This window comes from Choloepus didactylus, chromosome 9 (genome assembly GCF_015220235.1).
Source record: "Choloepus didactylus isolate mChoDid1 chromosome 9, mChoDid1.pri, whole genome shotgun sequence".
Lineage (NCBI taxonomy): Eukaryota > Metazoa > Chordata > Mammalia > Pilosa > Megalonychidae > Choloepus > Choloepus didactylus.
The window spans coordinates 63745406-63761765 of NC_051315.1; the positions used below are offsets into that span (position 1 = coordinate 63745406).

The following is a 16360-nucleotide window of genomic DNA, read 5'->3' on the forward strand; positions in this document are numbered from 1 at the left end:
CCACCTCTTAACAGGGTGTGTTTGACCTGCAAAGCATCTTCTAGGCCCAGGTGGTCTGGGGTGGTGGTGGGTTGGAAATGGGGCAAGAAAACTCGACTGCAGTCTGAAACGTGACATGCAAATCTTCACTCGGTTAAACAAACAGCGGAGCAAGCTGCAGCTTTAGCGGGGGTGGCTGTGGGGGCGGACGCGGCTAGCGCCGGTCTCTGTTTCCAAAGTTGTTACAATGTGAAAATAAGCGGCTTCGTGCAGCGTGTTCTGATGCCTCCCACCCCCTCGCCAGCCCCCAGCGAAACCCGGCAGATAATCAGCGCTTCCCACTGTTTAGTCATATTTGACAACTGGGTTAACCTGGTAGCTAGGCGCTGGCGAAACGGTACAAAGGGTGCCCTCAATTACCACCAGAAGCTTCTGGTGTGAGTGGCACTTGTATTACCCCCTAGGTCAGAGGCCAGAGAGACAATTAGGAAGTCACTTAGACCTTTAGGGGTAAATGGCGGGACGCAGCAGGCTGCAGGCCCTCCCAACGAGTCTATAGGTGTCGACTGTACGGCGAGGCCTATTTCTCTCCTCTCAGAGGAGCTGTCCCCTCTCACTCCTTTCTCAATATGAATCAGAAGTGAGTAAAACAGGATCCAGTGGGAATAAGGAACTGAGTAGAAGACAAACGACAATGATAAATTCGCGCGCGCGCGGGCTGCTTCTAGCTGGAGTTACGTTCCCGCAGGGGAGAGCCTGGACACACGAAGTGAGCGTTGACATTTCCGTCTCCACTTGGGCCCTGCTGGTGAGGCCTCCCCTTAGGCGCCCCTTCCCTACTGCCTCCTTCCCCACAAGTGGAGAGTGGAGTAGGACAGTCAGGTCTAACTTGCAACATCTCAGGGTGGTTCGGGGAGGCTTGTGTCTCAGTTTCAACGGCACTTAAACCTAGCTTAGTGTGTGAATGTGTGTAAATTTTTAATTGCACTGTAATTTCTTCAGTCCCCAGCCCGGCCACCTCTCTCCCCTCCCCAGCCGCCTTGACTGGCACGCGCCTGGAGCCCGGACTCGGGCCCCTCGGCGCGTCTGATTGGCTGAAGGGCAGCTCCCGTCTGCTCTGTCTGCGCCCTCATTGGGCGAGAGGCTCAGCCAGCGGCACTTCAAAGCGGGCGCTCCTAGCACTTAGGCTGAGTTTAGCTGGCGGGAGCCCAGAGTCCGCTCCGCGCGAGCGCTGGGACGCGGGAGCCCTGCGGAACGCGAGTAGTTTTTCCTAGCAGCCACCAGGCTCAGCCCTGCTCCCGGCCCCACTACGCAGCCCAGGGACCTGCTATGGCCACGTCTATACTCGGGGTAAGTCGCCAGCGTGGTAACGCATTTGCGCATTTTAACTGGAGTTATTTTTCGTTATGGCTTCTCTCGGTTTGCGGCTCCCGAGAAACTGTTGCTTCCCGACTGCAGTTTCGGCTTCTTTTAGCACTTTCCACATTTCCGGGACAAATTCTTTACAAGTTATTGGAACCCTGGAGATGCCTTTGCAAGAAAGGCAAGTCCCTTTTTATTGGGTTTTAAAGAAAACCTAGAGGTTCCCCCCTCGGGATTTAACCCCCCTTTTCCATTGCTTCGGGGATTGTTGCAATTACGCGACAGTGGTGTTTCCAGAAAACAGCCTTAATCGTTTTGAAGTCCGTATAGTCACGTTAACAAATATTTACAGTTCGCCCGACTTTCAAATCTGTCGCTGGGTGGCTTCTTCTCGGATTACTGTTTTCATGACAGGGGTTCTCTTGTGTAAACAGTAAAAACAATATTTTCTATTATAAAAGAAAAGTGCTGAGTCGTAACCACCCTTAGGAGATGTGCCTCGAGTGAACCCCTCCTCTGGGCCGTTTCGTCGGCCTCTGCCCTCACTCGGTGTTTGTTGTTAACGTGTTTACCTTCGTGCTTCACCCCGAAGGGCGATTTGAGGGCTTCTGAGAGATCAGCGGGCTAAAGCCTAGTGGAGCCACCCGAGGCCGGTTCTGGTCAGGGGTTGCAGCAACAGGGGCGGGGAAGACAAAGGCATCTTTGATTTGTAGCCCCACCGAAGAACAACTTTTTAGCGCCAGGATCCTTGCCCCTGTGATCGTTTCTGCCCGGCGAGGGCGCGGGGAGGAGGCGCGTGCCGGGGAGCCACGGCACCCCGGACCAGTCGCGGGGGGACGAGGCTGCTCACGGGTGAACTTTGTGTCTTCCCCCCACTTCCTCTTGCTCTCCTCCTCTTTGCTCCCTCCCCCACCCCACCCACTCTAGGAAGAGCCGCGCTTCGGAACGACCCCTTTGGCCATGCTGGCTGCGACCTGCAACAAGATCGGCAACACGAGTCCTCTGACAACACTGCCGGAGTCGAGCGCCTTCGCCAAGGGCGGCTTCCACCCCTGGAAGCGCTCCTCGTCCAGCTGCAACCTCGGCTCCAGCCTCTCGGGCTTCGCCGTGGCCACTGGCAGCCGTGGCTCTGGCGGCCTGGCGGGCGGCTCGGGCGCCGCCAACAGCGCCTTTTGCTTGGCCTCCACGTCGCCCACGTCGTCCGCCTTCAGCAGCGACTACGGCGGTCTCTTCTCTAACTCCGCCGCGGCGGCGGCGGCGGCGGCCGGGGTGTCCCCGCAAGAGGCGGGCGGCCAGTCGGCCTTCATTTCCAAGGTGCATACGACGGCGGCCGACGGCCTGTACCCGCGGGTGGGCATGGCGCACCCCTATGAGTCGTGGTATAAATCGGGCTTCCACTCGACGCTGGCGGCGGGCGATGTGACCAACGGCGCGGCGTCGTCGTGGTGGGACGTGCACAGTAGTCCGGGCTCGTGGCTGGAGGTGCAGAACCCTGCTGGGGGGCTCCAGAGCTCGCTGCACTCGGGCGCCCCCCAGGCCTCGCTGCACTCGCAGCTCGGCACCTACAACCCCGACTTCAGCTCGCTCACGCACTCGGCCTTCAGCTCCACGGGCCTCGGTTCCTCGGCCGCCGCCGCCTCGCACCTGCTCTCCACCAGCCAGCACCTGCTAGCCCAGGACGGCTTCAAGCCCGTGTTGCCCTCTTACTCGGACTCGAGCGCCGCGGTGGCTGCCGCCGCCGCCAGCGCCATGATTTCGGGCGCCGCGGCCGCCGCCGCGGGGGGGAGCTCGGCGCGCTCCGCCCGTCGCTACTCGGGTCGCGCCACTTGCGACTGCCCCAACTGCCAGGAGGCGGAGCGGCTGGGCCCGGCCGGGGCGAGTCTGCGGCGCAAGGGCCTGCACAGCTGCCACATCCCGGGCTGCGGCAAGGTGTACGGCAAGACGTCGCACCTGAAGGCGCACCTGCGCTGGCACACAGGCGAGCGGCCCTTCGTGTGCAACTGGCTCTTCTGCGGCAAGCGCTTCACGCGTTCGGACGAGTTGCAGCGGCACCTGCGGACTCACACCGGCGAGAAGCGCTTCGCATGTCCCGTGTGTAACAAGCGCTTCATGCGCAGCGACCACCTGAGCAAACACATTAAGACGCACAACGGGGGCGGAGGGGGCAAAAAGGGCAGCGACAGTGACACGGACGCCAGCAACCTGGAGACACCCCGCTCGGAGTCCCCAGACCTCATCCTGCACGACTCCGGCGTCAGCGCCGCCCGGGCGGCGGCGGCGGCAGCGGCGGCGGCGGCAGCGGCGGCGGCGGCCACCGCAGGAGGCAAGGAAGCCGCGTCAGGCCCCAACGACTCTTAGAGGCCGGGTTAGAGGCACTAGCGAGCGAGTAGACACCGAGAGCGAGCGAGAGCGAAGGCGAGCGAGAGGTTCGGGGGCCGAGCGAGCGGGGAACGGGCGGGCGGGGGCTCCAGCGAAGCCCCCGGCCCGGGCTGGGCGCGAGGTGGAGCCGCGCAGGGCTCCCGGGCCGCTGCTCGCTGGCCGCGCCAGTAGTTCCCCTCTGCCGTTGGCGCCCAGACGAGAATCGAACGCGTGGTCCAGGAACAAAAGCGAACCATCCTCCGACACAGACATCACTTATTTAAAAGTGCACACGGACACAGACACACACACACCGAAGACCTACGAACACAAGCACGCACACTCGTGCACGCGCGCACACACACAAATACACCACTCGCACAAACTTCTCGAGCGAAAAGCAATACACGGAAACGCTCCCTCCTCCCCCACCGCCTAACCCTCTCCACCACCCTTCTCTTTCCCTTTCTCAAAAAACAGCCACTGCCCAGCAAAGGACTGTCAGAACATTTGAAAACAAATGAGACCTATAAAAACAGACCCTTTGTGTGGATTATATTATATATAAAATGCTCCAAGTCCTGCTTGAGCTCCACTTACATTGAGACTTTTTTCCTAAACAAGGAAGAATCAAAAAAGGCTTAAGGTGAGAAATTAAACTGGAAGTCTAGCGAGTTTCTCTGTATTTCATAACGTCTGTATAAATAGGGTTCAAAAGATTGTGTTCTCTTTTATTTTCTTGTAAATGTTCATTCGAATAGAGGTTTTTTTTTTTTTTGGTGAATTCCTGAAATTCAGGGAGTTTTTTTTTTTATTATTTTCTGATGCACTTTGTGAAAGTCAGTATATATGTAAAAGATATTTAAAATGTTGAGTTATCATTTCACTCACAAACACGTTAAGTTAAGGTCAGCTAAAGAAATTAAATGCGTTTATCTGTGTGAAAAAATCTTGACATCATATTTTCATTTTGGTATTATTAAAGGACTCTGAACAATACATTTCTTTTTTTTTTTTTTTTTTTTTTTTTTTTAAATCCTGCTCCCCCCTCCATAACCCTTATGTGGGTCGACTTGTTTTGTTGGGGATAAAATTCCCTTAATGTTAGTTGTAGGTAATGTAAGGTTTATGTGGGTTATAAAAGCCATAATACATATGTTTTTGAGAAGTCAAAATTATTTATTTGTATATCAACAGCATAAATTAAATTGGGTTATAAGAATGTGTAGTTGTATTACTTAATGGGAGAGCTCTCGAGGTGACATTTTAAAACTAAGGAGCGCCTAACAAAAGCAAGGGTCCTTGGCAGATATAACAGGGGAGGGCCCACGTTTCGAAGAGGAAACAAACACAGAGAGAACGCCGGTGGGTTTGTTTGTTTTTTAAAAAGCGCTTTAGAAACAACCGGTGAAGGGGAAAAGCTTTTTAAAAAAGAAGTCCTTTAGCTCCCAAGGCCCTCTAGGTTCGGAGGCGACTCAGGGGAATAAATCGCTAGAGTCAATACCCCGGAAAAGACATTTCATGCCTAAATGAAAATCTTGTTAAATGTTATTAATTTTGACTTAGAGCACACTGCAGCCCCCTGTGCCTTGTATTCCCTTATTAGGGATTCATGTCTTATCAAATATCTAATTAATCTCCTAGACATCATTTGTTCTGGCCAACTTTATCTCAGCTGGTCCAAGGGGAAAACTCCAAATATTCTCCGTGACAAAGCTCCCTTGAAGATCTTTTTAATTGTCTAAATTAACTGCACCAAATTTGCATGTCAAACGGTAAAGGGCAACCTGAGATAAAATGTAAACGTTTTAAAAGCCCCCAAACTAAGCACTTGATTTGATAACTAGGCTTTTTAATGTTATGGAAGACAACTGCTCCTTTCCTTTTCAAAGACGCCTGATCTATGCAAATAGTGTATTGGAAATGCCTAGGTCCCTGCGCCGTCAAACGGCCCTCGCAGGTTATTTGAATATCAGTGGCGCTGCTTCTGAAAAGGTTCAAGGATGCTCTCTGACTTCTTTGTGATTACTCAGTGCGGCGTCTTATTCTGAAGAAAAAAACTCAGGAATAATTAAAGGCTGGGATCAGGCCTGGGAACACATTTGGGACAGGAATCTCATTTAGACAGTCTCTTTCAAAATAAGGCACAGTTAAATTGACCAGAAGGCAATTATTGAAATGAAAATTATTTTCACTCTCTTTGTCTTCTGACCACCAACTTAACAGCTCCAGTTTAAAAGAGGGGGGAAAAGAGAAGGAGAGACGAGAAGAAAATTGGTAAATGAGGTAATTTTGTAATTCGAAAAAAATGTTAATTTAGAAAATAAAGTACATATTTACAAGATAAAAATATTTCTAAAAGGTTTCTTACACAATAGGAAATGCAAGCGAAGTCGGCCCCAATGGAATCTTTTTTTTCTTTTTTTGATTATTGTTAGTCTTGAGAACTTGAATGAAAATTTTGATTCTTAGGGAGGAAAAAACAAATTATTGTTATTAACAATCAACAAAATGCTTTTCCGCAAACTCTGCTCTAAAAAGCCAAGTAGCAAAGTAGCGATGAAACACAAGAGGCGAAGATTCCCAGTCGGGCGTTTGCAGAGGGAGGTTCAGTGGCTTCTCCCCAATCCTTCTTGAGGGCCCCGCAGGTTTCGGCTGCCCGGCTCTTCTTCCTCTAGCTTTTCTTTCCTTTGGCCATTTTCTGGCCTTCCCTCAAATTGTTCATAACCGGGGACCCCTCTCCCCTCCCAGCCCCGCGCCTTCTGGCTCAGGTCTGCTCTTCGGGAGAAGCTAGCAGGGCTGCGTTTACTTTGGGGGCTTGGGCCGTGGCGTTGGGCGCCAAGAGAGTGAGTGCCCTGAGCGTTTGGGGGCTGTGGGCTGGCGGCTCGGAGTTGAGGGTGTGGTGGGGTTTCCTGAGGAATGAGGGCGCCCAGACGTCGGGCCCAGGCAGCTTTGTTTCTGGTGGATAATAAAGGCAGATCAAAGGGCCTGGCGGTGCAGATCCCGCTCGCCGCGCGCTCCCTCCGCAGCCCAGTGATCAAGGCCTCTGCGCGCTGCCTCTGCCCCGCGGGGTCAGCCGACGTCCATCACCGCGGCTCCCGGGAACCGTGGGCGGCGGCCCAGGCCCAAGAGTCCAGCGGGGAGACCAGAGCAAGCGGAACCTGAGTCCAGAAGCAGTGGGGCCTCCGCCCCCTCTCGAAACCAACAGGCGAAAACAGACCTCCGCCACCGTATCCGACCCCCAGTCCTAGGGGTCCCTCGGGGGGCGGGGAAACCTTGACCCTAGCTGGTAGCGACCTGAGCAGAGCAAACTGGAGAGCGTGGGAGGAGAGAGCCCACGAGCGAGAAGAAGAGTTCGATCCTCACCTGAGGTGGGGCGGCGCCTTCCCGGGGTCACCTCGGGGCTCCGGCATTCTGGGTCGCTCTGGCTCCGGGGCCAGGGAACAGCCGGAGCCCGGGCTCCGGGCGAAGGCGAAGACTGCGGTCTGGAGGCTGGTGTGGGGCGGGAGGCCGCAGCCCGGGGCCCCAGGGCATAGGCGAGGGGCTCAAGTCCCACCCGGGCCCGGGTGTGGGGAAATGCGATTTCGTCTCACCCGGTTTCACGCAGTTTCATGTTCAGTAGCTTCCTCAGCAATAGAGGAGCAAAGAGCAAGTTTTCCTAGGCCCCGCACTCCCCCAACCACATTCCATACCCTCCCCCGGCGGTTTCCTTTTCTGATGCTACTACTTTTCCCTCGGAATGAATTGGATCTTACCTCATGAGGAAAAAAGAATTTTCCTTTCCTCATGAGGGAAACATCATTTTGACGAGATTAGATTGTGCACCTGAACGGCGTGTCTGGACATTCCGCCAAATCGTTATACGTCGCATAAAATTGAATTTCTTTTTATTCAGATGGAAACTTTATTTATTTTAACTCTAATCTTATTTGCATCTATTATCTGTATTCACCAAGGCTCTCTCCCACTACAAAAATGCAGATGAAGTAAATCTCACATAAATCCCGCCCATTTGTGTAATTGGTATACTAAGTGTTTATTTTAAGTGAGAATAATTTAGCTACAAATTTTCTTAAGGAATAACATTCTTAACACATTAAAAAAACTGAAAACTCTGATTTGCTTTTATGTTTGACAGTCGCTCTTGATTCCCATAAGAGGAGGTTGGCGAGTGCGGCTCGCTGGCGCCATCTAGAGCTCCGAGTCGGGAGGGCGGCGCTGTCTGCCGGGTTCGCGGCTGTCAGCGCCGGGAGACCGGTGTTTGCCGCGAACTGCAGCAACCCAACGAATCAAGCAAAGAAAATCGAAATTTGGTGTTCCAGGGGTGAATGACCCCCGCTATTCGGGGCACTGCTTAGCAATGGCCAGTATTTTTGCTCCCAGGGAAGGGGGTTGTTTCTGGAATGTGTTAACTGAAAATTCAAACAAAACAAACAAAACAATGCCCCGCTTGGCCCCAGTCTTAGAATTGTCGCATTTAACATCCTTTTCAAGTCAACTCCAGGGTCTTCTAACTCAGAATTGAGAACGCTGAATACTGTCGGCAGCGATGTGGACCCCGGGATGGGGACCTGGCCGTGGGATCCGCGGGCTCCCTGCAGGCGAAGCCCGCGTGGACGATGCGGCATCGGCCGGGGCCAAGCTGATCAAACCGGACGACCAGACCGTCGCGTGCCTCCAGACACCCTAGGAAGGGGAGGGAAGTGAGGTACCAACTGCTTTCGCCAGCCGGGACCGGAGACGGTCGGAGCAGCCTCCTGCCTCTCCAGCTTCCTCCGGGCGGCCGATCCAGCCAAGTCGGGTATGGGGGGCGGCGGGGCGGCGGGGCCAGCCCGGCCTGGGCGGGGCGGGGCGAGCAGGGCCCGGAGGGCGGGGAGACGCTCCGAAGCCCCTAACCCCAGGCCCTCCCGAAGAGTCTGCACTCTCTCCTGGCTCAAACCAACCCCTGTAGTCCCCATCTTTTCCCTTTGAAACCCAAATCTAAAATCTGATAATTGTTGGGGGAGTTGGCCAATTTTCTTTTCTTTCTGTGCCTCGCCCTTCCCACGCCGTCCCTTTTCCTCCTCTTCCTAGTCCACTGCCTCACCCCTTACCCCCTGTCCTCAGGCGTCGGGCAGTGACTTCCTCACCCCTACTGTGCCTCCCTACCCCCGAGTTTATTTTATTTTAATTTGAAAAGCTACAGCCTCCGAAGCCAGCGCCTAAGGCGACCGAGGCACCGTAGCCCGCAAAGGCGAGAGCCGGGCGGAGGCTCCCAGGCGCTGGGCACGCGACATTCGCGCTGAGAAAATACCGCGCATTTCCGGGAACTCGCAGCCACCTTTGCAGCGGGTAACTCGGCTGGGTTTGTATTTGCTGTTTTAATACAAACCCCGCCGCACTGCCTATTTCAAAGATGTGCTAATTACTACTTGGATAGCAGGGCGCAAAGTCCTTGTCCATTTCCCAGTACAAAGTAGGTTGCTAGAAAATTTGAAATTGCCTTTCAGCCTAAAGCTGCCTTACCTGAATGTCATAATTACAGTAATTATGTACATCCAAATTACATGCTAATTAAATTAGAATCAAATCGTTCTAAATCGAAATCAAATGAGGTAGTGAAGAATTAATCAATGACAACATAAATAGAGAGCTTCCTTCAGAGATATTTATTGTAACGATCCAAGGAGGAATTTGATCTGAAAAAGTCACCTGTTTATTTACTTACAAATTAGTAATCAGTTATTATCCCTTCTCCATAATTTTAACTGTTCAGTGTTATTTACCCCCTCCTCCTTTCCAGACGCTAGAGTTTATAGAAATATGTATGAGGTAAATACATACAGACATGCCTTCCCCATATATTATTGATATAAATATATAGAGTGTGTTTGCAGCTTCAGTTAAGGGGAGGCTTTCATAATGTCTTTGGGGACACATCCCTCCAGGGCTTCTTCTCAGGGACCCCGGAAATTAAAGCGCCTAAGAGTTTTTAGGTTTTCCAAGACCCTTGCGCACATTTCCTTTGGAACATTCTTACTAGGGAATTTTGCATTGTTTTGCAAGCATCTAACCGTTTCTGGGTGATTAATATATAAATGTAAGTGATAGGGTGTCTTCCCCAGTCCGTTTTCTGCTTGCAGATTGCTGGTGAGAGTGGAATTTTCATATTTGCTCCAAGAGCGAGAGATTAGCACTGGTTTAATAAAGTGCCCTCTTCACCTGTGGAGCCCGAGCGTCAAGAAGAGAAACTCCATCTGCCAATTGCTGAAGGCGAGTCGGCTCTCCCGACCCGCGCAGGGGAAACGCGCGAACTGGCCGGCAAGGGCGCGCGGCGGCTCCGGCCCTCAGGCCCCCTGGCTTAGCTCGTGTGGTCAGTGGCCTTGCGGGGTGACCCAGGAATTTCTTCTTTGTGGGTTAGGACCGCTGGGAAAAACACTGGCGCGGCGACCTAATGCGGCCCCTTTTCCATTTTACCATCTGAGTGGGAAGTAAAACAGTCTCCTCGCGCGGGAGGCGCATCTTCTAGGAGTATGCGTCTCCTAATTCTCAGCCTTTCCATTTGGGTTTGGGGTGTGTTCAAAAGGTTGCCAGACGCGCGTCCAGAAAGAAAAGCACCCGAGTGCTGGGAGGTGTCGTCGCCTATGTGGATGGAAAGGGAGTCCCCAGCCTCGGATTCAACCCCAGTACTCCACCATACCCTACCTCTGGCTTCCTTTGGGTCTAGGGCATAGTCCTTGGAAGCCTGGCTTTGGTGCATCAGAGCCCTAAGACGTCCACTTTCTGCCACCCCCTCGTGCTCCTCGAGCTGGAGGGATGGCTTTTACTGATCTACGAGTGGAGGAAAGGCAGCTTATGGGCAATTTGGGCCAAAATGTTCATTTTTTTTTCCCCCTTTTCAAATAGCTCCTCGCGTTTCACCGCCCATCTGGCTTTATTATTGCTGTTACATTCTAGAGGTGATGTCAAGTGTGGCGTGAAAAGAGGAGAAAAAGGGAAGGTGGTGAGGAGTATCTGCTTCCTTTTCTGTCAGCAGGAACCAGGTTTTAGGAGCCTCAGTCTGGAGAGTTCTCAGTTGCCATCGCATTTTCCGAACCTTAGAGTTCCCTCGGTCTTATTTGTTCCTGACAACTTTCAAAAAACATTTCTCCTCTTCGATTCAACAACACTCCCAAGACCTGCCAACTATTACATGCATTTATCGCTTTTCAAAAAATGTTAACTATAGCAAAGGTTGTCTTTTCAGAAAACCTAAATAAGATTAATATCCTTCCGCTACTGTAGCTAAAATGCAACTTTCTCCATGATCTTAAGCACAGACTATGGAGATGCGGGAATGCCGCCTTATTGAGAGGCCTCTGCCAGTGATCATTAGGTAATGAGGAGAGTGGAATGGCTTAGATGGATACCGAAGTTTTTAAGCCTCAATGCTAAAGCATACTAAGTGTTCACTGATTAAAACTGGGGATTGCCGTTGCACGCAGCAGCCAAGACTGATCTGATTCCTTGCCAGCAGGTAGTCTCATGGAGGAACAGCAAGAAAGGTCTTTCCACGCCTTTCAAATAAAAACCTCTCTTCAAGTACAACCATATAACTTAAACCAAGATCTGCATTTCACATTGCAAGGTAAGTGGAGCTGCAGCAATGTTTGCCTATTTTGGCACATTTATTGAAGAAACTATGGCTCACATCACAAAGACATTCTGATAAATAACCAAGTCCTAACCCAGCAATCTGCTCTTTCCTGGCTATTTGTAAATAAACAGCACCTCCTACAGGAATTCATTTGCTAGTGTTAAATTATGTCAAATGGGCCAGGAATAAAAGGGACGGTGGTGCCCAAAAAACGTCAGAAAATGTCTCCTTTGCCTTCCAGTGTAGTTCCAGGCCCACAAGCAAATAAGAAATGTCATGAGGCATACCTGGATTTCTTTAAAAGATTTTTCCTTTAAGGGTAAGGATGACAAATTTATCACCAGACTTTTTCTGTCATTGTCTAAAAAATGTCATTGTTGAGAACTTTGATTTGGGTTCCTGTATATTAGACTCATTTAAACTTCTTTCGCTTTCAGTATTTTGGAGACTCTACACATACAAAAATTCCTCTATTATCAGGTTAATTTCTTTGGTTTCTACCTTATATTTCAAAAGCAAAAGTAGAAGAGATGTCTTTTAACATTTTTATAAATAAAATCACTTTCAAGTTCTTTTGCCTAAATCATTAAAATATGCCTATATATTAAGATAGTAAAACAAGTAAGGTGAGCCTCTTTAAATCTGTTACCATGTCATGAATGTGTGTGAAAATGATAAGTTGGAATGAAAATGATCCCAGCCCTGCTCTGACTTTGGCTATCTGGCAACTAGACTAAGGCTGAAAGAAACTGATATCCTCCTTACCTATACAGGAAATTTTCTCACAATTGGATGCATTACGATATTAGGCTTTTGGTAGCACTGAACAATGAAGGAAAAATTAAACTAGAGATTATTTAAATTCTTAAAGGCAAACTAAAAAGTTAAAAGTAGATCACACTTTTGTGAAAGCCAAATGAAAAAAGTGAGAAAGACAATGTATTTCTTTAATTTATTTTCAATTATAGTATGCATTTGAACATTTCTTGTCATTTACACTGTATTGGTTCAGAAACCCTTGAAGGCAGTATTACATAGGTTTTGACATTATAAAAATTAAAAAGTCTTAAAAAGCATAAATTAGAAAATAATTACACCAACACTAATGAACTCACAGTGTAAATTAGCAGTCTTTATCAATTTCAAATGCATGTTCTTTTTTTTTCAAGTGAAGGAATACTGTGGAAGGAATTCAAGCCCCCCCCCCCCAACACACATATACTCTTAAAAAAATCTAAATAATCAAAGAGTTGCTTATGCCTTTAGTTAGCTTCTTCTAAATCGGGACATTTGTTCTGCATGAATAGATGAGACAAAAACATGTCAGACTATATGGAGTGATTTTAATTCCTCTATCTTTCAAACTTTTACTTTCTTACAGACCTTACAAAATTGTGACTTCCAGCCCTCACAACCAAATCAGTGTTTGTATTAAATATCACATATAAAAAACATGGAACCCTGATTAAAAAAAATACTTTTATTCATGATGTGAAGAACATGTGTTTTGGAATTGCATGTTACTTGTAATTTGGACTAAAGAATTTTTTCCATAAATTCCTTTACTGTATCCTTTGAAATACAAATTAAAAATCTGCAGGTATACTTAAATTTGCTTTATATATCTATATATTCATGAAATATATTTAGTTTTCCTTGTTCCATTTGTCACATTATATACATGCTTAACCTTTAGAAGCAAAATCTTAGTAATTGTATGCCAGGTAGTAAAAAGGTCATCTGTGGTAAGCAAAATAATAGTCCTCTATATCTTAATCTCTGGAATCTGTGGGTATGTTATATTACATGGCAAATGGGAATGAAGGTTGCTAATCAGTTGACCTCAAAATAGGGAGATTTTCCTGTGTTATCCAGGTGGGTCCATGTAATCACCTGGGTCCTTAAAAGCGGAAGAGGGAGGCAGAAGGTCAGAATGCCAGAGTGATGAGTGTGGGAAGGACTTGACTAGTCATCTTTTAGTGTTGAAGATAGAAGGGCCAGGAGCCAAGGTATGTGGGTGGCCTCTGGAAGCTGAAACAGGCAAAGAAATGGCTTTTTCCCTAGAGCTTCCAAGAGAAACGTAGCCCTATTGACTACAGTTGATTTTAGCTGAGATCCATTTCAGATTTTTGACCTCCAGAACTTTAAGATAATAAATTTGTGTTGTTTTGAGTCACTAAGTTTGAAGTAATCTGTTACAGCAGCAATAGAAAACTAATATATCATCCAAATGTAACAGCAAACTGTAGAACAAAACACTTGAAGGTGTTTTAATTGTCACACTAGTGAATTTCAACAAAGATTACACTTTGCTTCAAGCAAATTTAAGTCTTAAAGGTACTAACAAATTTGAAAAAAAAAATTATATATCCAATCAGTGAATTGTCATTTTTTAATATTTCAGAGCAAAGAAAACATCAGTTATATGAATTTTTTTTTAATCTAGAATAGAGCACAAGAAACATTTACCAACAGAAAATAGTTCTACAGCCCCAAAACAGATTACTTACAATTATTAACAAAATTAATTCTTATGGTTCTCCAGAAGTCTTGTACTTGAAATGCTAGTTTACAGAGATGGAAAAGTAAAACAGAACTTTTAAAATTTTTATTAGAAAGATAATAATGCATAAGTTAGCCCTTGCAGAAGGAATTCAATAATAAGAGGAGATATTTTCATTCCCAGGTAAATGTCACATACAGTCTCTTCTCTTTCTACTTTTGCTTCGTTCTTTTTGTCACTTTATTTCATTCATCTCCTGAGTTCTCTCTGGGCACTTTTCTCTCTTCTGTATGTATCTGTGCCATGGATTCTGATGTCATTTCTTCTGTTTTGCTCTTCACTGGGGCTTCGCTGTGGCCATTTTCTAATCTCCTTTTCCTTGTAACTACCATGACTTCGGCTTCGGCTTCTCCTACTCCTCTCACCCCTGCTCTGGCTTCTGCTGTTCCTCTTATTTCTTTCAGATCCTCTCTTCCCTGGGCTATGATAACAGCTTGTGGACTTTCTGTAAGAATCAGAATGGCTCCATTTGCTATTTTTCCTAGAACTTTCTTGTTTTAAATACCCAGGCTTTTCTCTGCCTTTTTCCTTGTTACTGTGACTGCTACAAAGTTCTTCATAAAATTTTCTCTTTTTAGACTTGTTCTTCTCTTCAGAATCACTGCTATTTCCTGAACACTTGTTTTTCTTTCTTTTCCTCTTTTGTATTTTTGTTTCTTTGTTGTCACCTTCACTCTCACTGCTGCTTTCTGAAGTCTCACTGGAGGAAGAGGAAGAGGAGGAAGAAGAAGAGGAGGAGGAAGATGATTTATTTTTATTTTTTTTGTGTTTACTTCTGCTCTTCTGAAGCTTTTTGTTTTTTCTATCTTTTTTCTTTTTCTTATTTTTCTTCTCAAGTCGATCTAATTTCCTATGATTGGGAAAAAATAGTAACAGATCTAATTGTGTGAAAAACAGTCCTTTAGTCAATGACAATAAAATTGTGAATAGACAACATTATTTTATTAAATGCTATTAAATGTGGTATCCAAATAGAAACACATTTACTTTATTAAATGACAAATAATTTTCTTCCTTTTATTCATCACATATACATTAAGTTTTAGTAAAAAATTAAATGCAGTAAGCCAATTTTCTGACTAGACTTTTCCCATAGTAAAGACTATTTTTAAAAAACATTCTTACTGAGTCAGAATTTGAAATTTATCTAACACTCTAAATAAATGGTCATCCTGACTTAGAGAAAGCCTATGAAAGGTTTGTAAAATTAATTGGATCTGCTGGAAACTCAAATGTATAGTTATAATCAGATGAAAATTAATTTTATGTATGCACTATTTAAAATATGGAAATATTAATCAACATTATATTAACAAAATTGCAAAAGCAGATTCTCCAGAAATTCTAAATAAGAATTTACACTTAAAATTTTTTGATACTTTTTTGGTTACATAAAGTAAAATAATCACATAGTACTTTTCAACAATTCTTTAGTTTTATAAATAATTAGAACAGTTAAGGCAGTCCAAACTTCTAAAGAGTACTTCATGTTCTCAAAGGAGTAAGTTGTTTACATAATCCATTTGAGTTACTCTGAAATACACGTCTTCTCTAGGTTCTGGCTCCTTAAAGGGAAAAGAAGGTAACACCCAGCCATTCTCAAAATTCCACACACTGAAAATGACATGAGCTCCCTCTATTGGACTCAGTAGACATTTCTTGGAATATTTTATTCCAGAGGTAGTCTTGTTTAACAAAATTCATATATCAAGATATTTTAAGCATTCTTTCAGGATTCCTCAGAAAATTTAACAAAATGGAAAAAGAGTAATATGTGACCAAAAATATTTTCTAAGGACAAACTGTGCAAAGCTATACAAATCTATTATGGAAAATAAAACGTTCTGAAAAGTGCAAGATTGTGTGACATAATTTAAATATTTAATCTTACACTCTATTTCTTATTACTGAAATAGACAAAATTGTATTACTGTAGAGGAAGAAAAAATAAATGTGATGCATGATTTAAAATGTTAAGTACCTTCATGAGCTCAGAGGTGAATATGATATTAAGATGAAACATGCAGAAAAAAATGTAGTTGATTCCATTAAATATATACTATTTAATTACCTGAGAAGCTTCTGTTTTTGTTTGGTTGTTAGTGACTTTAAAAATTCAACTTCTGGATCCTCTTCACCCTCACTTGCAACATATTCCTGAGTCAACAAAGACATCATTAATTGCTAGATTTCAAGACAACTCAGTTATTAGACAGGAAAGAAAACATTTACAAATAAGAAGTTTTTGAAGTAGGGACATACTATTGATGAATGCCCAGATGATATTTTAGATTGGGTAGTGGGAAGAATTAAAAAAAAAAAAAAAGTTGCAGTCTACCTGCCAAGGTGAATCATAATGCACTAAGAAACTGAGATGACTGCTTGGCTAGCATTAGGAAGCTTTATCAGAAAGAGTATGGTAGGGAAACACAGAGAAAAGGTTTACAGCATGGCTTCCAATCTCTTCTATCCCTAAATGTTTG

The 16360-nt window shown here is 46.2% G+C and overlaps 2 protein-coding genes across 3 annotated transcripts in view; one reads left to right on the forward strand and one right to left on the reverse strand.

The window, feature by feature from the left end:
• The first annotated feature begins 1186 nt into the window (after positions 1 to 1186).
• Positions 1187 to 3699, forward strand: SP9 (Sp9 transcription factor). Its single transcript, XM_037850031.1, has 2 exons — positions 1187 to 1329; positions 2269 to 3699. The coding sequence occupies exons 1-2, from the start codon at positions 1309 to 1311 to the stop codon at positions 3697 to 3699; spliced, it is 1452 nt and encodes a 483-aa protein (XP_037705959.1). The 5' UTR covers positions 1187 to 1308.
• An 8552-nt stretch (positions 3700 to 12251) lies between these two features.
• CIR1 (corepressor interacting with RBPJ, CIR1) overlaps positions 12252 to 16360 on the reverse strand; it is a 52730-nt gene continuing 48621 nt past the window's right edge. Inside the window, exons 9-10 of one of the 2 annotated variants that reach the window (XM_037848617.1) lie at positions 15949 to 16034; positions 12252 to 14577 (exon numbers count right to left, since the gene is read on the reverse strand). In XM_037848617.1, coding sequence (XP_037704545.1) covers positions 14067 to 14577; positions 15949 to 16034 — 597 coding nt within the window. In that variant the 3' untranslated portion in view covers positions 12252 to 14066. Of the gene's footprint in view, positions 14728 to 15948; positions 16035 to 16360 lie in introns of both variants that reach the window. The other variant, XM_037848615.1, reaches the window with a different exon arrangement.